The sequence below is a fragment of the Lepidochelys olivacea genome (genome assembly GCF_965140295.1).
Source record: "Lepidochelys olivacea isolate rLepOli2 genome assembly, chromosome: 26".
Taxonomy (NCBI): domain Eukaryota; kingdom Metazoa; phylum Chordata; order Testudines; family Cheloniidae; genus Lepidochelys; species Lepidochelys olivacea.
The window spans coordinates 13,455,822-13,483,715 of NC_140436.1; the positions used below are offsets into that span (position 1 = coordinate 13,455,822).

A 27,894-nucleotide genomic window follows, 5' to 3' on the forward strand; every position below is an offset into this window, starting at 1 on the left:
CGGCTTAAACTAAACTAAAAAAAGGCACTCTTAATGCCCCAAAACCACATACACATGAGGAGTTTTACTGGCCAAGCTACACTGGTATAATTACACTGATCGACCAGCCACATGGAGAATTACACTGGTATAGCTGAAGTAATATTATGCTGGCATCACTGTGCTGGTCAGTTTCCTCATGTAAACAAGCCCTAAAAATTAACCCTAAGAGAGGGAGACTCAATAGGTGTTCAAATCTCTTTGGGGTTCAGGCACAGACTCAGTTCTTGACTGTGCCTTTAAGGGGAAGTTTCTGAATGAGAGCGGAGGACTTCCCCCTGGAAGGAGGGGCAGGTGCCCTTTCAAAGGGCTGCCCAGCTTTCAGGGGCATTCCTCGGAGAGAAATCACAGCAGTTATGTGGCTGTACTGGGTCCTGCTCGCCCTCCTGCTTCTCGCAGTGCTCAGGAGGCTCCTCAGGGGCAGCAGCTCCCCCAACCCTTTCTCTGCTGACTGCAGGAGGCCACCTGCCCCCCTGGTGACTGACAAGGATGTTCGGAAAAAGGTTATCAAACAAGGTACCTGAAAGTGCTTTTGCTGGCAGCACCTGCTCCAGCCACAGATGGAAGGGGGGTGGGCGTGATGGGGAGTGCATAGAGGGAAAACGGCCCCTTACCCCGGCAGGTTGTCTGGGCAGAGGCAAGCCAAGAAAGATTGGAACTGGGAGCTGCTTTCTTTCTTTCTTTCTGCACAGCTGTTCTCTCATTAGCCGCTTTCCAGATCTCCTTCTCCACCTCCCTGTCATCTTTGTCCACACACACACACGCTTCCTCCTTATACTCACTAGTGCCTGCCCACTTGCACCCCTCCACATCCATCAATATCTGAAAGTCAGTGCCATATACCCATACCCACCAACACCTGCCAGTGCCCATGCCCCCCTCCCCAATAGCCAGGAGTACTTGTATGCACCCTCCAGCCTTTTCTCTCCCTGTGGTGAAAGCACCCTACCCCTTTCTGCTGGCCTAATTCATCCCTTGATTGGGTAATTTGCCTGAAATCAAGGCTGCTATTCCTCAAGTTAAGTGCATTCCCTCCCCTTTCTCTACACAGTCAAAGAGCTGTGACTCAGAGATAAACCTCTATGATTCCATGCGGTGGTTTGTATAACCGACCCTCATTGCCCCCAGGTAATGCCCACACCCTGTTAGGTAATGCCAAATCACTGGGCTGGTGTGCAGTTCAATCATCCGCATATGTTTCACTCATGTTCCAAAGTCTGGAACGAAGCGTTCTGTTTGTGGAGGGTAGGCTATAATTCTGCTCCTTGGTTCTCCCTACCCACCTACCCACTTCCACTTTTGCCTCTGGGACAGCTTCTTTTCTTAAAGCACTAAGGGGCATGTTCCATCTCTGGGGGGAATGCACCAGAACTAGGAACAGAATCTTGCATGAACATTAACAGTGTCTATTTTCACCTCTGGAAATTGTACTGCTCTCTCCACATCATGGGGAAGGAAGAGACCCTGCCCCCAAGCTTGTCTGTTATCTTTCATCAGATCTTCCAAGCATCACGTGTGGCATTTGGCACTTAATCATGTGTGCCCACATCCAAAAAAAATGTCAAGGGAGTCAGATTCCATTGCAAAATACCCCATAGCCTAGGAGATTTCCTAGGAGAAGCGCCCTGAGCTGCAACCCAAGACACCATGAGTTCTCTTCCCCTGGGCTGCTGTTAATATTTCTTCCTAACCAAGACCTCAGACCACTACTTTAGGGGCAGTAACTATCATTGATCCATCTTACAGATAAGATAACAGAGGTTATGCAACCTCACATCAGACAACTGCGATAGAACCCTCATCTCTAATATAACAGACCCAAGTCTCCCCCACTTTGCCACGCTGCCTTTCAGAAGGACTGTGCCAAGCTATGTGCTTGGTTGTGCACTAACCAACTACTAGAGCACACTGCTCCCAGAGCCAGGAAATCCTAATACTCAACATTCCCCTGCTGTGTAACCCGCAGACAAAGTGTATCAGGTCTCCCTCAGCAGGCTGCTCCACATGGAAGATAACAGCCTACTTCTGCCACTGGTTATTTGTGTAGATGAAAGGTATAAATACCAAGGAGCTGGAGAAATAGTTTACTGTGTGGTATGAAGGTGGTAGGAGTATAAAGGTAAAGCTGAGAAGAGAGAGATCTGGTCCTCCGGGAAAGGGTCTGTCCAGGGGAAATGTGAGACAAGGTGGGGGACCAATTTTATTGGACCAATCGGACAATCCTATTGTATGGGATGTTTACAGCTTGACTGGAGAGTGTATTTAGATGATAAGCCCTTTGGCAAGGACCGAGGATGATCTGGATGCTCTTCTAGCTCTGATTCTATCTGTGAAACTGAACTGGTGAAGCAGGAGAAATGTTGATCCTGAGCCTGGCTGTGAAAGCCTGGTGTCACCCTTGGTTTTTCCAGGGGCAATTTGTAATGACCCTACTGGCGGTGATGAACCTGAGCTTCTTTAGTAGCCCCACTCTCGGGAGGGTAATCTGCTGCCAGGATACATGATAGTGCCCCACCTTTTATAATCGGTTTGATCTTGCCAGCTTAGCCAGGACCATCCCAAAACTATCTTACAGTCTTGCACTTTACACAGTGAATATGGAAACCAGCTCTTTGCTCTTTTGCCAAGAGTCTCACACCTCTGTTACAAGAATGCCCCTCCCCAAAACTGGAGAGTGTCGGACCCGGGCCTCCATCCTGAGAAGCAGCTTCCTTGTGACCCGCCTTGCACTTCCCAGTTCCAGCAGGTTTAGAAAGAACAGCAGTTCCTGTACTATTTGTATAGCAGCCAGGGAATGCTAATGGGCCCGCATCTAACACGCAAATCCTTTAGAAGGTAAACAATGGCCCAATTTGGGTCTGGTCCTAGGAATGAGCAGGGGAAGACAGCAGGAGAGTTACTGACCCAGTTGTTGGAGGTAGCCACATGTTGATGACAACTTTCTCCTTCTTCTTCAGCTTTCTCGGCTGCCAAGGTCCCCGAGAACTTGGATGCTGTTGTGATCGGAAGTGGCATCGGGGGGCTGGCCGCAGCCGTGCTCCTCTCCAAAGCTGGGAAGCGAGTGGTGGTTCTGGAGCAGCATGGAAAGGCGGGCGGCTGCTGCCACACCTTCAGCAAGAACGGCTTTGAGTTTGATGTAGGTGAGTCTGCCCAGAAACCGGCCAAGAGGGAAATCAGATGGCACCCATTGAGAAATGGGCCCCGGCGGAGGGCCCTGTGTTCCTTGGAGTTCCTGCCTTGCAGAGTTTCCAGGGGCTGGACTGTAAACTTCAACTTCTGTTAAAGTCACCGTATGCCCCTTGGCCCATCCATCCAGAAGTGAGTTCCGTGCATACGATTCCCTGGCTCCCTCCTACTCACTCTCAGGTGTAAACCTGCCCTGCTAATAAGTAGTCTATGATTTTTAACACCCACCTCACTGGCCCCAGACTAGCATTGGCTTGTGCGTAAGCGCGTGGGATAAGTAATCCTGCATTCTTTTTGCCACATAAGGGATATTGAATAGCTGAGGCCAACCTGTCGAAGGTGCTACAGAAACACTATGGTTGTTCTTATTGTTACTTTTCAAGCAAACTAATATTTACAAATGCTGATGGGAGGAGGCAGAAACAGCACGGTGGCATTTTGGAAGGTTTTTTTAATAGACGAAAAGGGAGATTCACGGACTATTCACAAATAGGTTGTAGGATTTCCCCTGCAGTGTGCCCAGAGCTATTTGAAACGCTTGACATTTTGTTGGTCAAAGGTGGCTTATGTAAAGTTGGAGAAGTCTGGTGATGGGCAGGGCAGCCGCTCAGCCGGCTCTGAGCCAGAGGAGGGGCCAACAACTGGCTTCCCAGTTATAAAACCATTCTTGACTCTTCCGAGTCTCCCAGCAACCGCATTGGCCGAGGGGCGAAAGGCGAAGTCGGCGTGAAGCTAGCCCTCCCCACACAGTAGCGTGTAGCTGGACTCAGAAGGCAAACGGGTTTATGTTGCCTGGATTACACACCTTTGAAAAATCACCCCCTGAGCACAGGGAGCAGATTGTTTGCTGAGCTTGTAAAATGTTCCCTAAGGACTAGATTGAGCTGGGTTGACAGGTGGCCTGTCGCTGTCCTGCCTCGAGGAGGAGCTCTGGGAAGGGATTGTGCTTTGGGGCACAATTCACCCCCTCTTTCACTCTTGCTTGTGGTGCGGGGGGGTAGGGTAGGAATACATTACTTCAGTCCAGATCCTCAAGGACTTCCAGCCCAGATCCTCTGGAGTTAGACACCTAAATACTTTTGTGGCACCCCTTTCCAGAATGCTGCTTACTCTCTCCTGTCCCACCCCTCACCCCATTAGTCCAGGGGGAGGAGCAGACAGCAGCATCGGTAGGCTTCTGTTTTTCAGGGTTTATTTGTAGCAATTTTTGAGTTCTGCGTGGATGTCCAAAACTCAGGGGGTTTCAAGGTTTTCTCTTTGTATGTACCGGGGTGGCCAAACCACAGGTCGCAAGCCCCATGTGGCTCTTTTACAGTTAAAGTGCGTCTCGGGGGGGTCCCCACCTCCATTCTCCGCCTACTAGGGGAGTGGGGGGGAGAGCTTCAGGCTTCAGACGCCTGCTGGGGCTTGGGGCACACCCAGCTCTCGAACTTCTGAGGATTCACAGATTCATAGATATTAAGGTCAGAAGGAACCATTACGATCATCTAGTCTGACCTCCTGCACATTATTGTATGCAGCTCAGAGGGTCAGTAAGTTTGGCCACAGCTGGTATATACTATAATGAGTAACGCGTATATATTGTAATCACAGTTGCCGACTTTCACACGGTAAATAAGCACTCTGACTTTCACAATAAGCCAAAAATCAAACAAATCCCATTTCAAAACAAGGCCAAAACCAGCCAATCCCTAAGAACCCCAACTCTCTATGTGACTAGATCCCCCCGGCGTGCAGTCTGGGACTGTGGTGGGCCCGCTGTGCACCCCGACTCTCTCCCCTCCCCCCTTGCCCCTGCTTGCCGGGAGCTGATCAACAAAAAGAAGCAACAAGCTACAAGCCAAAAACTAGCCAACAAGCAACTCCCAAGCCAATTAAGCCAAAAACAAGCCCAATTTCTGCATTTTTTTCACGGGTTCGGCATGTCTGATTGTAATGAGTAATCTCTTTGTGATGTTCCCTAGTGCACTTTAACGTCGTGCTCTTTCAACCAGTGGGCACCAGCAGGCTCTACACAGACCAATTAATTAATGCACATGTTAGTGCCCTTTAGAAATCATATCCCTGTAGTCCCCAGGACTGCTCTGGGTAGACCAGCCCTTAGATACAAGCCGGGGAGCATGAATTGAGTAGGTCTTGTCAATGTTTTTGCAGTGCTTACTGGATAAACCCAGTTCTTTGAGTATGAGCTGTGTTGTATTGGTGATTTTAGGTTTTAAGCGACCCCTAAGCACAAGCAAAGTAGCTCAAACACTCCTTCGGTTTTCCCATCTCACCCCTAAAGGAGGCCAACGTTTTCATTCCCTGCAGTAACACCCTGTCTATTTATTTGTGGCAGCAGAGAGCTTACGCTCGCACAGCAAGCTAGCTTCGTGCTTGATTATCCCAGCCCCCTGCATTGCAATCCCTGAGCAAGGCAGCGCTGGTGGGCTGAGAAGAAATGCGTAGTACGTGCTTTCCAAATGTTCTGGCAATCGGCAGATCCTGAATGGCTCCCGGGGGTCACTGGTAACTAGCAAAGCTCAGAGTAGCCCTCATGCTCTTTAAAAAGATGCTGCGGACAGGATTAGGGCTGGGGCCGAATCCCATCCTCCGAGCGAGGAGATACAAATGGCTCTGTTGCAGTCCAGTCTTCAGCTGCACCCATTGCTCATTGGGTGCTGCTGAGAATCTGGCACCAGGTCTAAGGATTCAAGAATGAAACCGTATTCTAAGAAGTTGCGTGTGTGTCTAAGGGTGAGTCTGCACTGCAGCCGGGGGGGTGTGACTGAAGATATACCCCAGATAGCTGTAAGACTAGCTGCCTCCCTCAGGCTCCTTCTCTGCTCTTAGTACAACACATGCTGCAGTCACACCTCTGGCTGCGGTTGTAGAAAAGCTTGTCTCCTATTGTTTTATTTGAGAACAAGTTCATGTTCTTAAAAAGACTGAACTGTAATGAATACACACATGGAGTAGGGGCAAGATCTGAATCCACTGCCTTATACCTGGTGTGTCATTTACACCTGCGTAGAGCAAGTGTATAAATCTGATCTGGGGGCCTCGAACACCCAGTTGGTACAGACGTCAGTGGCATAAGAAGGTGCCCAGCAGGGATGATCAGCTCTGCAGTCTTGATCATGGCATTTCCTTCCTTTTTAGGTGCTAACATTTGCCGTCTAAAAGGTCCTCTTACCATTATATTTTTTTTCCTTGTGGAACTAATTGGTGTGCGCTTAAAAGGAATTGCAAATAACACATCTCTACTTTCAGAGTCGCAGCCGTGTTAGTCTATATCTGCAAAAAGAACAGGAGGACTTGTGGCCCCTTAGAGACTAACCAATTTATTTGAGCATGAGCTTTCGTGAGCCACAGCTCACTTCATCGGTTGCATGCCGTGGAAAATACAGTGGGGAGATTTTTATATACACAGAGAACATGAAACAATGGGTGTGACCGTTCACACTGTAACGAGAGTGATCAGGTAAGGTGAACTATTACGGTAACACCCATTGTTTCATGTTCTCTGTGTATATAAAATCTCCCCACTGTATTTTCCACTGCATGTAACCGATGAAGTGAGCTGTGGCTCACGAAAGCTCATGCTCAAATAAATTGGTTAGTCTCTAAGGTGCCACAAGTCCTCCTCCACATCTCTAGTAATACCCTTTCCTATAAGGTTCCCACTGATTTAAAATGAAAATTAGATTGGGGCCTCTAACTATAAATATTTATGGTATGTAGCAGGTCTTCTTAAACACACATTTTAGCAAGAATTTAGGAAATAGTTTGAACTGTTTAAACAATATATGTTCACCTGTATAAACGCTATATATTTTGTACGTATCCTGAAAACTAGTCTTCGAGGCCTAATTATATAACGTAAGAAAGATTTTAAGATATGAACACCTGCAGTTAAGGTAAATTTTTATAATATGCCTGCCTTTTTTAAAATAGACAGATATTGATGCTTGATTTGACATTCAAATTTAACTTTTTCCCCTCTAATCTCAGATGTAGTAAGAGTATTGTTAAAATCCCTGTAAGGTCTTCATATTAGTTGTGAACATGCAAGTGTTTGACACGTGATTATTATGTAAGCATTGCTTTTAACATAATCTTAGATCTGGATTTTGAGAAGCCTGAATGCTCTGAGTATGGATTTTGCTGCTCTTCCTTTTCCCCACTGTAAGCTAGATAATTGATTGACTGCCCTTCAGATACTGGCTTGTTTTCATAGGAGTAAACAGAATTCTGAGACATGAAGGAAGTGCCAGAAACAATACCCAGCAGGGAATGTCTCTACCTCTCTTAGTCACAGTAATGTTGGTGACTAAGATAATTTTAATTCCCGGATAAAAACATAGTTAATTGGAATTAAGGTTGAGAGTACATATAAGTCACTCAGCCCTGGTCTACACTAGGACTTTAGGTCGAATTTAGCAACGTTAAATCGATTTAAACCTGCACCCGTCCACACAGTGAAGCCCTTTATTTCGACTTAAAGGGCTCTTAAAATCGATTTCCTTACTCCACCCGACAAGTGGATTAGCGCTTAAATCGACGTTCCCAGCTCGAATTTGGGGTACTGTGGACACAATTCGATGGTATTGGCCTCCGGGAGCTATCCCAGAGTGCTCCATTCTGACCGCTCTGGACAGCACTCTCAACTCAGATGCACTGGCCAGGTAGACAGGAAAAGAACCGCGAACTTTTGAATCTCATTTCCTGTTTGGCCAGCGTGGCAAGCTGCATGTGACCATGCAGAGCTCATCAGCACAGGTGACCATGATGGAGTCCCAGAATCGCAAAAGAGCTCCAGCATGGACCGAACGGGAGGTACGGGATCTGATCGCTGTTTGGGGAGAGGAATCCGTGCTATCAGAACTCCGTTCCAGTTTTCGAAATGCCAAAACCTTTGTCAAAATCTCCCAGGGCATGAAGGACAGAGGCCATAACAGGGACCCGAAGCAGTGCCGCGTGAAACTGAAGGAGCTGAGGCAAGCCTACCAGAAAACCAGAGAGGCGAACAGCCGCTCTGGGTCAGAGCCCCAAACATGCCGCTTCTATGATGAGCTGCATGCCATTTTAGGGGGTTCAGCCACCACTACCCCAGCCGTGTTGTTTGACTCCTTCAATGGAGATGGAGGCAATACGGAAGCAGGTTTTGGGGACGAAGAAGATGAGGAGGAGGAGGAGGTTGTAGATAGCTCACAGCAAGCAAGCGGAGAAACCGGTTTTCCCGACAGCCAGGAACTGTTTCTCACCCTAGACCTGGAGCCAGTACCCCCCGAACCCACCCAAGGCTGCCTCCTGGACCCAGCAGGCGGAGAAGGGACCTCTGGTGAGTGTACCTTTTAAAATGCTATACATGGTTTAAAAGCAAGCATGTGAAAGGATTACTTTGCCCTGGCATTTGCGGTTCTCCTAGATGTAGTCCTAAAGCCTTTGCAAAAGGTTTCTGGGGAGGGCAGCCTTATTTCGTCCTTCATGGTAGGACACTTTATCACTCCAGGCCAGTAACACATACTCGGGAATCACTGTAGAACAAAGCATTGCAGTGTATGTTTGCTGGCATTCAACCAAAATCCGTTCTTTCTCTCTCTGTGTTATCCTCAGGAGAGTGAGATATAATTCATGGTCACCTGGTTGAAATAGGGTGCTTTTCTTCAGGGACACTCAGTATAGCCCATTCCTGCTGGGCTGTTTGCCTGTGGCTGAACAGAAATGTTCCCCGCTGTTAGCCACAGGGAGGGGGGAAGGTTGAGGGGGTAGTCACGCGGTGGGAGGAGGCAAAATGCGACCTTGTAACGAAAGCACATGTGCTATGTATGTAATGTTAACAGCAAGGTTTACCCTGAAAGAGTGTAGCGACTGTTTTATAAAATGTGTCTTTTTAAATACCGCTGTCCCTTTTTTTTTCTCCACCAGCTGGATGTGTTTCAATGATCACAGGATCTTCTCCTTCCCAGAGGCTAGTGAAGCTTAGAAAGAAAAAAAAACGCACTCGAGATGAAATGTTCTCCGAGCTAATGCTGTCCTCCCACACTGACAGAGCACAGACGAATGCGTGGAGGCAAATAATGTCAGAGTGCAGGAAAGCACAAAATGACCGGGAGGAGAGGTGGAGGGCTGAAGAGCGTAAGTGGCGGGCTGAAGAGAGTAAGTGGCGGGCTGAAGACAGGGCTGAAGCTCAAATGTGGCGGCAGCGTGATGAGAGGAGGCAGGATTCAATGCTGAGGCTGCTGCAGGACCAAACAAGAATGCTCCAGTGTATGGTTGAGCTGCAGCAAAGGCAGCTGGAGCACAGACTGCCACTGCTGCCCCTCTGTAACCAACCGCCCTCCTCCCCAAGTTCCATAGCCTCCACACCCAGACACCCAAGAACGCGGTGGGGGGGCCTCCGGCCAACCAGCCACTCCACAACAGAGGATTGCCCAAAAAAAAGAAGGCTGTCATTCAATAAATTTTAAAGTTGTAAACTTTTAAAGTGCTGTGCTTAAAGTGCTGTGTGGCATTTTCCTTCCCTCCTCCACCACCCCTCCTGGGATACCTTGGTAGTCATCTCCCTATTTGTGTGATGAATGAATAACGAATGCATGACTGTGAAGCAGCAATGACTTTATTGCCTCTGCAAGCGGTGATTAAAGGGAGGAGGGGAGGGTGGTTAGCTTACAGGGAAGTAGAGTGAACCAAGGGGCGGGGGGTTTCATCAAGGAGAAACAAACAGAACTTTCACACTGTAGCCTGGCCAGTCATGAAACTGGTTTTCAAAGCTTCTCTGATGCGTACCGCGCCCTCCTGAGCTCTTCTAACCGCCCTGGTGTCTGGCTGCGCGTAACCAGCAGCCGGGCGATTTGCCTCAATCTCCCACCCCGCCATAAACGTCTCCCCCTTACTCTCACAGATATTGTGGAGCACACAGCAAGCAGTAATAACAGTAGGTATTGGTTTCACTGAGGTCTAACCGAGTCAGTAAACTGCGCCAGCGCGCCTTTAAACGTCCAAATGCACATTCTACCACCATTCTGCACTTGCTCAGCCTGTAGTTGAACAGCTCCTGACCACTGTCCAGGCTGCCTGTGTACGGCTTCATGAGCCATGGCATTAAGGGGTAGGCTGGGTCCCCAAGGATACATATAGGCATTTCAACATCCCCAACAGTTATTTTCTGGTCTGGGAAGAAAGTCCCTTCCTGCAGCTTTTGAAACAGACCAGAGTTCCTGAAGATGCGAGCGTCATGCACCTTTCCCGGCCATCCCACGTTGATGTTGGTGAAACGTCCCTTGTGATCCACCAGAGCTTGCAGCACTATCGAAAAGTACCCCTTGCGGTTTATGTACTCGGCGGCTTGGTGCTCCGGTGCCAAGATAGGGATATGGGTTCCGTCTATAGCCCCACCACAGTTAGGGAATCCCATTGCAGCAAAGCCATCCACTTTGACCTGCACATTTCCCAGGGTCACTACCCTTGATATCAGCAGATCTTTGATTGCGTGAGCTACTTGCATCACAGCAGCCCCCACAGTAGATTTGCCCACTCCAAATTGATTCCCAACTGACCGGTAGCTGTCTGGCGTTGCAAGCTTCCACAAGGCTATCGCCACTCGCTTCTCAACTGTGAGGGCTGCTCTCATCCTGGTATTCATGCGCTTCAGGGCAGGGGAAAGCAAGTCACAAAGTTCCATGAAAGTGCCCTTACGCATGCGAAAGTTTCGCAGCCACTGGGAATCGTCCCAGACCCGCAACACTATGCGGTCCCACCAGTCTGTGCTTGTTTCCCGAGCCCAGAATCGGCGTTCCACAGCATGAACCTGCCCCATTAGCACCATGATGCATGCATTGGCAGGGCCCATGCTTTCAGAGAAATCTGTGTCCATGTCCTGATCACTCACGGGACCGCGCTGACGTCGCCTCCTCGCCCGGTATCGCGTTGCCATGTTCTGGTGCTGCATATACTGCTGGATAATGCGTGTGGTGGTTGATGTGCTCCTAATTGCCAAAATGAGCTCAGCGGCCTCCATGCTTGCCTTGGTATGGCGTCCGCACAGAAAGAAGGCGCGGAACGATTGTCTGCCGTTGCTCTGACGGAGGGAGGGGCGACTGACGACACGGCTTACAGGGTTGGCTTCAGGGAGCTAAAATCAACAAAGGGTGTGCCTGTACATCAAGGAGTATTTCAGGCAGGACTGCACGGAGGGTTCCAATAAGAAATGGTGCACCAAAGTTATCGTTGTTATTGGAACAAGGAGGTTAGCCTGGCCTCTGATTGATACATGGCTAGATTAACCTCGCTGCGCCTTCTCTGTGACTGACTGCAGTGTGATCTAGACAGGGGAGGAGGAAAATGAGTACAAAACAAATCTGGTCTATTTCTTGTTCTGACCCACTCCATCTATCCTTTACATCTTTGGCTGGCAGCAGACAAAAAAGGCGCGAAATGATTGTCTGCCCTTGCTTTCACGGGGGGAGGGAGGGTGGGAACGGGGTCCTGACGATATGTACCCAGAACCACCCGCGACAATGTTTTAGCCCCATCAGGCATTGGGATATCAACCCAGAATTCCAATGGGCAGCGGAGACTGCGGGAACTGTGGGATAGCTACCCACAGTGCAACGCTCCAGAAGTCGACGCTTGCCTCGGTACTGTGGAAGCGCTCCGCCGAGTTAATGCACTTAATGCACTTAGAGCATTTTCTGTGGGGACACACACACTCGAATATATAAAACCGATTTCAAAAAAACCAACTTCTATAAATTCGACCTAATTTCGTAGTGTAGACATACCCTTAGAGATAAAAACCATTAGAGATCTTGCATTTCTTTCCAAAGCTAGCCTTTCAAACCCAGGGAATTCACAGGTAAGGTTAAACTTAAAAGAAACCAGACATATTAGGGTACGAAATGCACAGCTAAGTCACTCAACCAACTTAACTCTGTCTTGCAGTGATGCTATACAATAACCACACAATTGTAGATTCAGATTCTAAGGCCAGAAGGGAACCACTGTGATCATCTAGACTGACTTCCTGTATCGCACAGGCCAGAGAATTTCCCCAAAACAACTCCGGTTTGAAATATTTTTAGGAAAATGTCCAATCTTGATTTTAAAATTGGCAGTGATGGAGAATCCAGCCCAGCCCTTAATTAGGGTTGCCAACTTTCTAATCGCACAAAACCGAACACCCCTGCCCTGCCCCTTCCCCAAGGTCCCACCCCTTCCCTGAGACCCTGCCCCCACTCACTCTATCCCCCCACCCTCACTCACTGGGCTGGGTCAGGGGGTTGGGGTGCGGGGGGGGAAGAGGGCTTTGGCTGTGGATGAGGGCTCTGGGGTGGGGCTGGGGATGAGGGTGCAGTAGGAGGCTCTGGGCTGGCGGGTAGGGCCGAGGGGTTCGGAGTGTGGAAGGGGCCTCCGGGCTGAGGCAGGGGGTTGGGGTGCGGGAGGGGGTACAGGCTCCGGGATGGGGTCAGAAATGAGGGGTTCAGGGTGTGGGAGGGGGATCTAGGCTGGTGCAGGAGGTTGAGGCCTGGGGGTGAGGGCTCTGGGGTGGGGCCGGGGATAAGGGGTTTGGGGTGCAGGAGGGGGCTCTGAGCTGGGGCAGGGAGTTGGGGCACGGAGAGGGTGCGGGCTCCAGGAGGGAGTTTGGGTGTGGGAAGGGGCTCGGGGCTGGGGCAGGGGTTGGGGTGTGGGCTCCGGGAGTGAGTTTGGGTGCAGGAGGGGGGGGCTCAGGGCATGGGAGGGGGTGAGGGTGCAGGAGGGGGCTCAGGGTGTGGGAGGGGGTGAGGGTGCGGACTCTGGGAGGGGGTTTGGGTGCGGGAGGGGGTTCAGGGATGGGGCAGGGGGTTGGGGTGTGGGAGGGGGTGAGGGGTGCAGGCTCCGTGTGGTGCTCATCTCAGGCAGCTCCCCGCAAGCAGCGACATATCACTCTGTTCCTAGGTGGAGGCGCGGTCAGGCGGCTCTACGCACTGCCTCCACCCGCAGGTGCCAGCCCTGCAGCTCCCATTGGCTGCAGTTCCTGGCAAATGGGAGCTGCAGAGCCGGGGGAAGGGGCAGTGCACGGAGGCCCCGTGGCCGTCCCTCCATCTAGGAGCCACAGGACACATCGCAGCTTGCAGGGAACCGTGCGGAGCCAGGTAGGGAGTCTGCCAGCCCTGCACCAACTGGACTTTTAACAGTCCAGTCAGCCATGCTGACCAGAGCCGCCAGGGTCCCTTTTTGACCAGGCAGACACCTGGCAACCCTACCCTTAATCAAGTTGTGTTCCTAGATTTGATTCAACTGGCTCTTTTTTTAAAGACACACTAGACTTACAGTTTTAACAGTGACCTCAGCAATATGAAAGCAGAATAATTTTCCAAAGGTACAGACTGTGAGGTTGTCAGATGTGTTGATTTGTTGAGATACATGAGTATGGGGTCACCCTTCAGGTTCTGTGTGAAAGCAAGCAGGATGAAGGTGGGGTATACGCTGCTTTTCAGTAGGCGTTAGAGGTGGAAGTGAAAGCCTCATGGAGTGTTTATCAACAGAGCCATAGGAGGTGTGGGACAAGGAATGCTGGAAATCTTACCCTTACCTTCTTATTTCCATGCTTTTGAGGATTTGACTGGGTGGAGTGTGTCCTGTTGCAGCCTTTCCTGTCACAAATGTATTTGTTAAAATGCCCCTCTAGCCTTTTGCATGTACGGTAGAACCTCAGAGTTACGAACTGACTGGTCAACCACACACTTCATTGGGAATCAGAAGTACACAATCAGGCAGCAAGAACCAAAAAAAATAAAAAAGCAAATACAGTACAGTACTGTAATAAATGGAAACTACTAAAAACTAAAAGGGAAAATTTTAAAAAAGATTTTTCTTCTACATAGTAAAGTTTCAAAACTGTATTAAGTCAATGTTCAATTGTAAACTTTTTAAAAGCACCACCAGAACGTTTTGTGCAGCGTTACGAACATTTCAGAGTTCCAAACGACTTCTATTCTTGAGGTGTTCGTAACTCTGAGGTTCTACTGTATCTAGCATGTCACATAGCCACATCCCATTGCAATCTAATCTCTGGGCTGTGGCTTTCTTGTGTAACCACTCGCCGTTGCCTTCCAGGTATTCATTACATAGGGCAGATAGGGGAGAGGTCCCTGATGCGTTTCCTTGTGGACCAGCTCACGGAAGGGCAGCTGCAGTGGTCCAAGATGCCATCTGTCTTTGATGCAGTAGTTCTGGGGGAGCCTGGAAACAGCAAAATGTATCGCTTGTACAGCGGGAAGAAGGAGTATGTCGAAGGGCTAAAGAGACAGTTTCCAGATGAAGCCGTGGCTATTGAGAAATTTGTGAGACTTGTAAAGGTAACACTGGCTTTGTCTTTATGATGTTAACTCCTCCTCTCCGAGTTTAGTGGTCATCCAGCTAGAACAACACCCTGCACTTCAAACACAGGGATACACGAGTGTCCAGCTCTTCCCACTGGGATGCTGTGATTTAAAAAGGATTGAATTTTTGGGTGTAAGATGACGACTGTCCTCAAGGTGGTACGGCTACCGGGGTTGCCTAAGGGCAAGCGCGTCCTGTCGGAGGAAATGACCCCTGGGCCAAGGTGTTATCAGAGATCCCTGGGGTGTCCTGCATGTCAGAGCTGCTGGGTAACTAACATTCTTGAGCCAGAGTGGGAGACTGAGCTGGCCTTTTGGTACTTTATCAAGTGACTGGCAAGAAGGCAGCTTGTGGGCAGCTCTGGGAGCTGCTGTGTGATCAATGTCTCCCTCTATGCAGCCAAGTTCTCTGGCCCTTTGCCTTGCAATGGCAAAACTTCACGGAACTTCTGCTCCAGCCCAGTCCCCGAAGCCATCTGTGATACTTCACAGCTGTTGCTTTTTCCCCTTTCAGAGAGTTGCTCAAGGAACTACACACATGACTGTTCTGAAAATGGTGCCTGTGCCCCTGGTCAAGTTCCTGAGCCGCACCGGCCTGCTGGCATGGTTCTCCCCTTTCTTTAAGATGACGTCCCGAAGCTTGACAGACGTGGTCAGTGAACTCACCACAAACGAAGAGCTCAGAGCGGTATTTAGCTATATCTTTCCCACTTATGGTAGGTGACTTGTTTTTAGCAGACAGACCAGTTTTCTGGTATAAACCCTCTTCTCCGAAAATATCCTGCCTGGACTGCCCTGTGGTGCATGGGAAACCTTGTCCATTCCTTGTCCCCTTTCGCAGAAGTCCATGTTTTAGCTCCGGGGTGCTGGTCAGAGTCCAGTTCTGACCTTTACTTTCTGCAGCCCTGAGTTTTCCTTGCAGTTTCCATCGGGCACAATTTTCTTCACATCCTGCTCTGAACTCCTGTTTTTGCTTTGAGCTGCTAACCCCAGAGATGGCTGCATTTAGGTGGGTAGAACAGTTGGCTTGTATGGGGAAGTAGTAGTGAGCTTTATAGTTAGGCTGCCTAACACTTTCCAGTATAAAAGACTTTTGTAACCTCTTTCTAAGAAGCTCTGACATCTCTGCCGTCTACAGCAGGCCTCTGAAATTCATCAGGGAAAGCCCTCAGGTTAGAGAAGTGCCTTTTCTTTGTCTGATGAAACTCCATTCAGGTTAAACTACTGAATACCACCATTTCCCTTCTGTCACGTGTGCTCCCAAGGTAAAGTGGGCAGCCTGCCAAAATAATCAAACATGAACATCCTAAAGGGGTGGGCCCCTGCCCTCCCACATGTTGCACTGGGAACGTCTGGAAGCTACCAGAACAGCTGGGGCGGGAGACCCTGGCTTGGCTCCCCCTTCAACCACACACATGGAACTTGTCTTCAGTGTCCCATCCTGCCTCTGGGTGCCTCACATGGGGCAGGAACTTGCTCCCAACACCAGGGGAAGGGACGCTGGACTCCCCACAACCACTCCCCAGCTCCAGCTTCTGGCCCCATCAGACCATCCTCTTGTCTGGAATAACAGCCTTCTCCAGCCGTCCGTGAACGTAGCTAGTCCCGCAGGTTGAGTGGAAGCCGTCCGTGCCGCAGTGTTAAAGGTTCAGGGTTCAAACTCTCCTGATGATTCAGGGGTTGTCAGAGTTGTACATACCAGAATTTGTTTTTATGTTTTTCCTGCCCCCCCAAAGAAACCTAGGAAATCACATATAAAAACCTGCGTCAAAGTGATGTTATATTGTTTGCAAAGTCAAGCACTCAAAAAATGATCAACCTGAGGTTGCCCAGCAACCTTTACTCTGATCCTGGTGCATACAATATATGAGACTGTCTTTAATTACAGGATGAAATACCATGTGTTTCCCCCAGGATCCCTGCCTCATTCAGTGCGCAGGAGAGACATGCAAGGGGGCAGAATTAAGGTGGGATGGGCAACTGTAAAGCTGGCATTTCCTAACGTTGCAGGGCTTGACTTTGCAACCTAAATCATGCTCTTTTAGTGCAGCATTTTAAAACATGTGTCTACCATAGAGTTTGTAATAGGTTTTTCAGATCTACCAAGTACACGGGGATTTTCGGATGAAAGGTGCTATGTACACGTCAGGGTGCGTTATCAACTACTAAAAGGTCATGTTCGCTTTCAACTCCATTAAACAGAATCAGGACCCACTGAGTGGGAAAAGAAGATCAGTGGAGAGTAAAAACCACCTGAAACCCTATTTTTAAAAAAACCCAGCCGGGGTTGGAGAAGAGACGATGACAGCAATATACAAGTTAATGGTTGGGGTGACTCACACGCAGGCATTTGCTGGGCTGGGTCAGACAAAAAATTTGCTAGCATGCAAATTTCCAGATGACTGCAGAATAAAAGTCAGGAGAAAGCCAACTGTCAGTCCGAGTGGTGCAAGTTGCCATCCTCAGCTGCCTGCAAAGTCGGTGCTCTCCAGGCATGAGTCTGGATGATCCAGCCCAGCAGAAAGAGAAGCAGACCCAGCTGCCATGTGTGTGCATAGATTGCTACTACCAGAGGCGCTGTAGAAATTATTAAAACTTCCGGCTTAGTATGCCACGCTGCTCTCAGACACTGGCACCCTTTAGTCAGAGATTTATAGATTTAAAAAAAAACTATGAAAAAAATTAAGAGCATTGTGATCATCTTGTCTGATGACCTGCATATCACAGACCATAGAATTTCACCCAGTTACTCCTGTCTTGAGCCCCATAACTCGACTAGCTAAGAATATCTGCCAGAAAAGCTTCCAGTCTTGATCTGAAGACTTAGAGATGGAGAAGCCAGCACTTCCCTAGGAAATCTGTTCCACTGACTAATCACCCTCACTGTTACAAATTTGTACCTTCTCTCTCATTTGAATTTGTCTGGCTTTAAGTTCCAGACAAAGTTAGTCCTAGGACTCCATCTCATTTCTCCAGATTTGTCTATAAAGGTTGAATTGTGTATTAGTTACAACTAGTAAAGGACAGCATTGCCAAGTCTTGCACTGTTATCCAGAATCTTGTGATATCTGGTGGTGGTCTTAAAGCCCCAGCTCCTGGAGTCAGGTTATTAGGTAACTGTAAACATCTTAAGCCTAGTTTTCACTTAAAAAAAAAATTCTGGCCCCCCAGTTGGGGAGAAAAACTTGAAAACATGAACTGTCTTATGGTGGCTGTGCTCTGACTGATCAAACTGCTCACTTTATGATAGAGACTGTTCCTTTGTCTGGCCCCCTATTCTCTGGAGTGCCGCAGTTCTTGGCCCTCTGCTCTTCTCTGTCTAACTTTTAGACCTATTATCTCTACTCTTAGCAGGTTTACCCTGCCAGTGTTAACTGGCCACACCTTTCACCCCCTCTTCCATCCCCGTCCACCCTCTGTGTACCTCTTGGTTTGTCTCAGCTTCCTTCAGCTAACTGTCACCAAAACAGACTACCCCTCTTAAGCAAAAGGAACATCTCCCCTGGGAGCTGCATACACTTCCTGACTCTGCACCTTCCACTGCCCGTAACCTCAGCATAATCTTTAACCCAAGACTTCCCTCCTCCTCCTCCTCCTCCAGTGTGCATCTGAGATTGGGTCCGAGGAGATGTAGATAGAGTTGGTGTCATCTCCAAATTAGTGTGATGGTCTCTCTTAGTCTTCAAACCATAGCAGGAAAAGAGCTGTTAGTCATTTATTCATTGCAGCATTGCTCCGTACACTGTGTTCTCAAATGCATTGTCTAGTTTCAGCGGCTCCAATGATGGGAGACCGTTCCACAGCTTAATACAGCTCTCTTCTCGGTTAGGCTGCCTGAGGAAGAAACGCAGCAATGAAAAGTTCTGTATGGGAACAATCCCTCTTCTTTGCTCTGTCTTCCAGGAGTGGTTCCAGCCAGCGCCAGCTTCTCCCTACATGCAGTTCTTGTGAATCACTATATGGAAGGGGCATGGTATCCCCGAGGTGGCCCCAGTGAAATCGCCTTCCACACCATCCCAGTGATTGAGCAGGCTGGCGGGGCTGTTCTAACCAAGGCGGTGGTGCAGAGCATTTTGGTGAATGCAGAAGGCAAAGCCTGTGGTGAGTGAGGCTGGGTCAAGCCTCTCCCTTCAAGCTCACGTCAGCCCCTATATCAAAGAGGAACAAGGTACCCTCTGCACAGATCCCAAACTGCAGAGTACAGAGCGTGTGTGTGTGTGTGAGGATGCGTGCAGAGGAGCTTGCCCTGCAGAGGAGCCAAGGAGCACTAGAAGGGCTGGCCAGCTGCTGGAGATGAGCCAGCGCATTGCAGGCAAAGTAGAGAGACTGGGGCTTTGTTCTGCTTTCCGTGCAGTCAGCCAGCTGGCCACCATCTCACCCTCCCCTCCCCTGGCACTGCCCCCTGCCTAATTCCAAGGAGCTCTGGCCCCAGCTGCCTGTACGCTGGGCCCATGCAGGCCACCAAGTTATCTAGATCCTGATATGGCATCTCAGACCCTGCGCAGGACTCTATTGAAGGAATATGTTCAATATTCCTAGCGAAGGCATCGAACTGCATGTGAGAGATACGTCGCCTAATGCACTGCTAGCTGGCGCTCAGCTCATTGTGGCGATGACGGGGGTTTACGAACCTATGGAGAATGGGGAACTATTGCAGAGAGCAGGGCAGGGTGTTCACAGCAACCTGCACGGCTAAGCAAGTGAGCGGCACCTTATTGGACGGAGAGTGGAGTCTCGGTTACCCTGAGACAGGAATCTGGAGTGTGCCAGATTCTGTCTGCACCCCAGCACAGGCAAAAAGGAGTTGGGACCCCATGGAGATGCAGCTGGGCCCTGAGCACCTCCCCTGACAACTCCAGCTAAGGCCCTTTTCTGACAACCATCCACAAAACCCAATTCCCCTCCCAGATGCCAGCTCCCCTTGTCTCCCATCAGTGGCAAGGAAGCCAAGGTCAGCCCTGTTTTCACAGATGCAAAACCTCCCATTAATCTCTGGCCTCATCTGTGGCCTAAGGGTTTTCTATAGCATCCACCACGGCAGTATCTTGGCATCTAGAGAATGGATCTAATACTTCCCAACCTGTGAGCGCCTGGAAATGCTAGAAGTGCCATCAAAAAGCCTATAAATGCTCTCCCCGGTTATTTATGTTTTTGCCCCCATGTCCAAATGCTCCTGTGGTAAGTCCCTGCCCCATACTCGATCCAGCCTCCTTCCTGCACCTGACCTGATCACACACCGTTTGTGTCTGTCACTCCAGCCCCATGAGAGTAAAGGGCTTCTGCCCCCGGCCAGTGCAGAGGAAAGTGGTCTAGGGGTGGATTATTAATTTTTTTTTCATCTCACCTTTTCCTTTCAGGTGTTAGCGTGCAGAAAGGCCAAGATCTCGTGAACGTCTTTGCTCCTATTGTGATTTCTGACGCTGGAATATTTAACACCTATGAGCGGCTATTGCCAGCGGAGATACGAACTTCACCTGGTAAAACACCATAAGCTTTTCCACAACACCACTGCACTTAACAACGGGCAGCTCCTGAGATCTAACATACTAAAAATCCTTGTTGTACTAATCTCCTCCCAAATCAGTTCCCCACTAATACTGGACCATATTCAACACATGGTATTAGAGGGGGGTTGCTTGATAGCAAGTCCTATAGTTAAGGATGCAAAACTGTTTCCATTCCAAATGATTTTGTGGAAAAAAAATGTTTGAAGTTGTTTCTGTTTTGCAGAGTTCGAAATCACCCACTTTCCTTTTTTTTAATTGATTGTTTTCATCATATTTTTATCAAAACCAGTTATAGAATTATCACAACTCTGTTGACCAAAAACTGCATTTGTTTTACACTAAAGAACAGGTTGTCAGTACACGAAAAACTTTGAAAATGACTTCAATGCATTTTGATAAAAACACTGATTTTAAAAGCATGATCCACAATTTTGCCAAGTCTTTTGGTTTTGTGTGGGGGAGTTATTTTTCTATTGACAAAACTTTTGTGCAAAAATTTGAACTAGGTCTTCTGGTACTTGAGGTTTCAAGGAGATTTAAGTACATGGAAAATTTGAAGTGACAGTAACATGGTGAGCTAATGGGAGCCAAATATTAAATTAATCAAAATTTCAAATTTAGGGTCTCTGTTACTCTTCTGTAACTCAAATAGTTGGACCAGATTCTTCAAACTTGGCAGAAATCTTCTCCTTTGCCTCTAGTGTAAATCTGGGAAATCTGAGGCCAATCCCATTTGAAAAGCCAAATGTATGGAGGAAAAGGGCAGGATTTAAATTGGGCATGGAAGCTGGGCTCAGTCTTAATTAGGGAGAAGCTACCACTTCTCCATGATGCAGCCATGGGGGATGGGAGATTAATCTTCTGTTTGCTGCCCCCGTGTGCAGATATTCAGGCTCAGCTTCGCATGGTGGATCACGGCCTATCAGGGTTCAGTGTCTTCATCGGACTCAAAGGCTCAAAGGAAGAGCTGGGACTGGAAGCCACAAACTACTTCATCTACTCGCATCACAACCTGGATGAAGCGTAAGGAGAAGCTTTGCTTCTGCGGCTCAGCATGCTCTTCCCCAGTTGGCATCCGATTTACTTTATATTTGACAAGCAGGATGGTACCTATGCAAGCCCTGGCTAGTGCCACAATATTGTTACCCACCTACGTGTTCTGCTGGAGCAAGCGACAAAGTCCGCCCAGTCCCCAGCCGTAAAATTGTCCATCTCAACTTCAGGGTGAAGCGTGATGGACAGAATTCAGAGCAAACAGTTGGGTTCTTGCCCAGGAGCCTGTCTCCAGTTCAGAAGACGTGAATCTCTTCAGAGGGGCCCAGTAGAGTTTCCAATAATGTCCAAGTTGGAGAAGTGCCCAGGTCCCCTAATTTATCACCTGGCTAAGTTCAGATGTGGGGTGACTTGCAGGGAAATGACAGCAGCACCCCTCCAGGGAAGGTTACAGCAGGAGGGGCGTCACACACATTGGAAGGTGGAGACGTTTGCCTCATGCCGGCACAAAGGACCACCCTGGTCACCTAGTCTGACCTGTGCTACAGGGGAGCACGACAGGCACCCAGCTTCACCCAACTCATCCTGCCACACGCAACCTTAAGCGTGACCCCAGCAGCATTGACAGTGAAATGTCTGTTCATGCAAGGAGGTCACAATCTGGGTGCTGGCCAGTTGGCATCACACAGCACATTCAGTTCCCTGCTCTACCAGAGGCTCCCTGGGTAATTTATTGCTCTGTACCTCATTTCCTAACCTGCAAAATGGAGATAACCCGTCATTTGTCTTGTCTAGTTAGCAGGATAGAGACTCTCTCTTATGTGAGTATATACAGGCCCAAGCACAATGCCCCAGATGTTACAGTAATGCAAATAATAAATAGTAGTAATTTGCGTGGCACCATCACAGATGAGGCGAGGCAAGGTATGGTCTTGAGGACTCAAAAAGAACCTCCAGCCTGCAGAGGTTCCCATATCTTCCAAACCAGAGGCCGCTCTCTCTGACCAGCAGGAGCAAGGATGAGAAGGTAGATTCAGGAAACCAGTTGCCAGATATAACCAGGAGCTCAACAGATCAATGTTTAGGAGGAAAGTGTCCAGTAGAACACCCAAGGCTTATAAATATAAGCCACTCACAGGTTTCTTCTGTGCAGTTGCTGATTCAGGCATTGAGGGGATGCTGTCTGTCTTTGGATTTTGTACAGCACAGCAAAGGAAGCTGATAAAACAATTGGATAAATACCAGCAAGAGAAAATCCCATAGCGTTAGTTGCTCATGGCTGATAAAGAGGGATTACCCAGCTGGCATGGAACAAAACTCTCCGCCTTGCATACCTGGTGAGGCCTCCAAATGACGATCAGCCTGAGACAGGGCACGACAAGATGGTTTTAGGCCCCATTTTTGCTATAGAGGAGGAAGATGTGAATTAAACAGCAGGAGAGCAGCCATTTGCTGGTGCCCCAAGCACATTGGGGACTGCTCTGGTGTGGCATAAACCACCCCAGAGAAGTGGTGCCCGCATGGTCGCTGTGGAGATTCCAGAGCCGGGGGGAGGTGTTTGCAGCAGCATGGTGCTGCCTGCCTGTTTCCTCGTGCACATGTACTGACCTGGTTGATCGTAAGCCAGAGCTCATGGAAAGGCTTCTCTGTCTCTCTGCAGCATGAATTGCCTCCTTACTGCCTCAAGAGAAGAAGCTGCAGAGAACATTCCTATGCTCTTTGTTACATCTCCGTCATCCAAGGACCCCACCTGGCAGGAGAGATACCCAGGTAAGGGTGGTCTCTGTACCATGGCCGGAACAACTCTGCAATGGGGTGGGGGTGGGAAGTCTATTTCTAGCCCTTGTTTTCAGCGTGCTGGCCACAAGGAGGGATTTTTCTCGGACGTTTGAGACAACAGTCTTTTCAGCCACTTTCTAGTTCTTCAAATGCGGAATAAATTAACTGTCTTCCATGGGCGGGAGGGAGGGGAAGCTAGTTTTCTCCATCAGAAGCTGACGTTTTAGAACTTTCTGCTCATGTAGAGAGCAAGGGGACACGAGAAGAGATGGTTCGGCACTGCGTTGCCCTCTATTGCTAACCCCTTGGAGGTTTAACTGGAAATTAACCTGCAACAGCAGAGTCAAATCCCCATGGAGTTAGAACTAATCACTACCTGGGTGGGCTGGAATTATGGAGGTTAAATGCAAAACCCTAGCCACTTACCCCAGCAGTCTTACTTCTGCCACATAAGTGCTACACACCGCATTTCATTGCGCCTACCCGAGAAGCATTTAGAATGGGCCATTGCTCAAGACAGGGCATCGCGCTGGTGGTCTGTTCTGCTGTGGGAATTAATAAATTCCTAAGAAGACTTTGGAAGTTAAGCTCCCAGGCAGTGGAGGCAAACAAGAGATTGGAAAGAGCCTTGCCTCTGAGGGTGGGGTGCTCATGCTGGCCAAGAGGAGCTCCTCTGTCTTGGAGACACCGAGCTGAGCGAGTGTCGTTGGTTCAAGCAGGCACAGATGGTGCACCAAGAAGACTCACTTGACGTTTTCTGGATACCTACAGATGACACCCAAGATGGGTGGGTAAAAGCAGAGGCCATAATGAAGCCAAGGAGCTGAAACACGGGAAGCCAAAGAAGCAGGACATAGGCACTGGTGGAACTGGACAGAGGGAGAACTGTCTGTTAGGAGTGAGTGGGGACACATGGCACCTGACAGCAGAAGCTACCACCTGCCATAGCTACAGTTGTCCTCCAGTGGTGACAATGCAATAAACACCTAGCGCTCTGTCATTCTAGGCAAGTCGACTCTGTGCATTTTGGCGTTTGCAAAGTATGAATGGTTTGAGGAATGGAAAGATGAGACGGTCCAGAAGAGGGGAGCAGTATACGAGAGCCTGAAAAACACTATTGTAGAGTCCATTCTGAAGACTGTTTTGAAACTCTACCCTCACATAGAGGATAAGGTAAGGAAACCTTTATTTATAACACAATCACCGTTGCTCAGCAGTGTTCTCTTGTGGATAACATGGCTTAAGAGTCTGTTATACAGGGAAGGACCATGTTGGACTCAGGAACCTCTGGGTATGACCTGGGTGAGCCACCAGCCTGACTTCCACACACAATGCAGTGGGGAGGTGGCAGATCAGGGAAATCTCTTGCAGGGAGTCAACCCCCTAGTTCCCTTGACGCAGGGAGTGGGCAGTGCAGGGACCTCTTCAGGTCTGAGTGGCAAGAGGCTGACCAGCCAGCCACCTGTACTGATGTGGGGATAAAAATCACAGTTTCTGTATTGGAGCATAGAGGCTCTTTGCAAGCCCAGGCCAGCAACATAGAACTCCACCCCTCAAAGCAGGGAACAGTGCGACAGCCAAAATCTACATACACTGTCCATTCCCATAGCTGTTCAGTCCTATTCCACCGCAGCTGCCAAGGTCACCCCACATAGCCTTTGCTCTGCCCAGTGTCTGAGGTCAGTATCCCTGGGGTATTAGCTGTATGCCCCACTGTGGTAGTGGATTTCAGCATTCTTTCCCCGTTAGGAACAGTCACCTGTTACAACACAAGTCTGTAATACTGGGAACTAAAATATGCTACCACTTCTTTTTTTTTTTTTTTCCCAGATGTGTGGCCCATTGACCTTCTTTCAAAACATATTTTTATTTATTAAGAGTGGGAGCTCTTTGAGGCAGGGACTGTCTTTTGGCTCTGTTTGTACAGCACCTAGCACAATGGGGTCTTGGCCCATGACTGATTCCTAGGGGTTATCACAACACAGACCCGTTTTGCAGTGTATTTATATTGGGAGATTTTGGCCTTTTCAGGGAGTTTTGCACTCTTGGAAAGCAATAATTGCACCAAAGGAAAAGCTTTGGCGAGGTGATCCCCTGCATGCCACAGCTTGCGTATGCTATGCATTGCGAACTCTGTCTGTTGTGCACGGTTGCTTTGGTGTAGAAACAGTTTTAGTTAGATAGCAGTGAGGCCCAACTGCCAATGTGCCCTTAGCTGTGTGGACATGTTGATTTCTGGTGTATTATCCACTAGGTCTCCGCATTTTTTCTGCATGGCCCTCCCCAGGGGACAGACATTGGTGATGGTGACTGACTAAAGCTGAACGGCTAGGAGAACGGGCAGCATATATATGGGTTTATAGCTTTACCTGGCCTTTCCAGGCTTGGTGGGGTAGGGTTTTGCATTGCTGTCCTCTTTGTTCCCCCCTCCCGCTCCCGGCCATTTCTATAGCTGCTACAACAACTCTTCCCAAAGCAGAAACGCAGGTGCTAAGACACCCAGGACGTGCCCTACAAGGTGCAACGGAAGCAGCAACGAATATCCTGGCACCATCCAAAACTTAGGAGAAAACCAAGTCCCCAAGGAGAAACTGGGGGAGAATCAAATCAGTAGGGACGGGAAGTGGCTGATTAGATCATTCCCTCTGGCTGCTGCAGCAGCAACCCCAGGAAACGCGCTTTCTTGGGCAGAAGAGGCTTTTCAGCTTTCTGCGGAGCTCCAGCAGCCCCCTTATCTGCACGGGCCCAGCTCAGTTACTGTGTCCTGCACACAGGTCTTGGGGGGCTCCCTTAATGCCTTTCTCCTCAACAGATCGAATGCGTATCGTCCGGGTCTCCACTCACCAACCAGCACTACATAGCTTCCCCCAAAGGAGAGCTGTATGGAGCTGCCCATAGCATCTCCCGCCTGCAGGCTGAAGCTACAGCCATGTTACGCCCTCAGACCTGTGTGCCAAACCTCTACCTGACAGGTACGCTACACCGAGGGGGTCTCGGCTGGATCGCCCCACTCCTGACTCAGTTTCCCTGAGCATGGCTGTATTTTCGCCTCCGTCTCCCACAGCCAACCTGCCGGGCTGACTTTCTATCCAGGGAACGCCTTACCTAGCAGAGGGTGATGTTCAAAGCGTCTTCAGGGCTAGGGAGAGAGAACTGGACAATGCAGCATAGAGAAGGGATGGAAATTGAATTTCAATTATCCAGAGGCTTCCCCAGTGGCTCTTAGCAGCTCACCCTGTACCCCATGTAGCTGACACCACCGCGCCCCGGGAAGTACTGCCAATACCCCTTCCTTTTTCCTGAATTTTTAAAACCAACCAGGAATGAAGGGGTTAAAGTCCGCTAGCGGAAAACCCTGAAGGATGCGATGGTGAGAACATAACAGACCAGGATTTCTCTGAGAAAGGAGGGATGTCACAAGGGCTAGTGAGAGACTGGCTCCAAGACCTGAGACTCTGGGAAAGGCAAGCAAGTCGGAGCAGACGGTCTTAGGCAAGGTGGGCTGGGGTAAGGAAAGAGCAGCGCTGAGGTTACTGCCGGGGGGAGGGGGAAGGAAGTGGGGAAACAAGCAGCCCAAAATCTCTGGCAAGAACCATAGCAAGTGAAAAGGGGACTGAGCGTGGCCACCATGGCGCTGTCTTACTGAGCCAGCTGGCAGGCGGCTCCCGTGCTGCTGCTCAGAGCTTTGCCAAAGCCACAGAGCAACCCCAGCAAGGCCCTTCAGAGCCGCGCAGGCAGCAGGGGAACCATCAAGACCCCTCCGTTTCCTGCTGCTGGAGCTCCGAGCAGCAGAGCCTGGTGTTAGTCAAGGGGAGGATGGCCCCCAATGGAGACAGGGGCACAAGTAGAGAAGACCCGCTCCCCTTGCAGCAGCAGGGGGCACTGGAGGCTCAGTCTTTCCTTCCAGCTAACGGCACCTAATAACCAGAGGAGATACAGGACAGCACCCGGGTAGAAATCCGGGCACCCTGCCCCTTAGCATCTGCTAGGAGCAGTGGGCCTGGACCTTGCCTTCTGCCCACCCGGCACGTTAGCGTCTCCCTCTGGCGAGTAGGTGTCCCCACCGTGAGTCCGAGCAGCTCAGTGTTGGAGGAGGTGGCTAGCGGGGGTCATGAGGCCCCATGTTCCCTGATACCTCAGTTAAGGAGCTAGAAGAGGAGGCGGGGAACAGTCCAAAGGCACAAATAGCAGGTGCCCAGCTCCCAGCGGCTAACGGGCTGCCCGGAGAGCTGCCCTAGGTTCATGGGGAGCTGTGCCCAGCAGGGAGGAATGCTGACAAGCACCTGCCAGGAGAGAAGCTGGCTCAGCCGTGCACCAGGAGGGAAATGCCAGTAGCTCGGGGAAGGCGAAGGGCACAGCGGGTTGGATACGGCAGCAATGAAGGCTGAAGCAAAGGGCTGCTCGGCAGGGGCAGATAAGGTGGGAGTGATTTGGGGACAGGCAGAGGGCAGGTTGGTGGGTGGTCAGGCAGGACCCAGGATTGGCTGTAGCGCCAGGCTGTCAGGGTAACCCCCTGCAGGAATGGCGGATTGCCAGGCTCTCCGCCAGCCCCACTGGGTTCAGCGCAACCCCAGGCGGTGCGTTCTTGGGGGCCCCCTCTGAGCGGTGCCTGGGAAAGCGGCTGTGACGGTGTGCCATTGTCTCCTAGGGCAGGACGTATGCTTGTGTGGCTTCATGGGAGCGCTGGTAGGAGCTGTCCTGTGTGCCAACACTGTCCTGCAACGCAACCTCTACAGGGACATGCTGCGTCTGTGGCGAAAGAGCCCGGCTAACAACTCCAAGAAGAAAGACTGAGCTCCAGGGACCCAGCCAGCCAGCGCCTCTCTGCCTCGCTCCCCTTCCCCCATGGCTGTGCCCTAACTCAGGCCCAGACACTGGGTGTCTGGTCACTTGTAACACAGCGTGACTTGTAGGACTTTTGTTTTTAAATAAAAATTAACCAAAAAAAAAACCCACCGTACAAATTTTTAAAGGCTCAACTCTGTGGATTAAGCCAGGGACATCACTGCTACCTCGGTGGTGCCTAGAGCCAGCCGCCACTCCCT

General features: G+C 49.8%; 2 protein-coding genes across 2 annotated transcripts in view; one reads left to right on the forward strand and one right to left on the reverse strand.

The window, feature by feature from the left end:
- Positions 1 to 27,894, reverse strand: part of ELMOD3 (ELMO domain containing 3) — a 74,177-nt gene that overhangs the window by 34,710 nt on the left and 11,573 nt on the right. The window lies entirely within an intron of this gene.
- Positions 337 to 27,799, forward strand: RETSAT (retinol saturase). The gene is made up of 11 exons (XM_084615203.1): positions 337 to 555; positions 2,997 to 3,179; positions 14,305 to 14,546; positions 15,085 to 15,286; positions 18,474 to 18,671; positions 19,928 to 20,047; positions 20,962 to 21,100; positions 22,731 to 22,840; positions 23,856 to 24,022; positions 25,662 to 25,821; positions 27,498 to 27,799. Exons 1-11 carry the CDS (start codon positions 396 to 398, stop codon positions 27,641 to 27,643), a joined length of 1,827 nt encoding a protein of 608 aa, XP_084471329.1. The 5' UTR covers positions 337 to 395; the 3' UTR covers positions 27,644 to 27,799.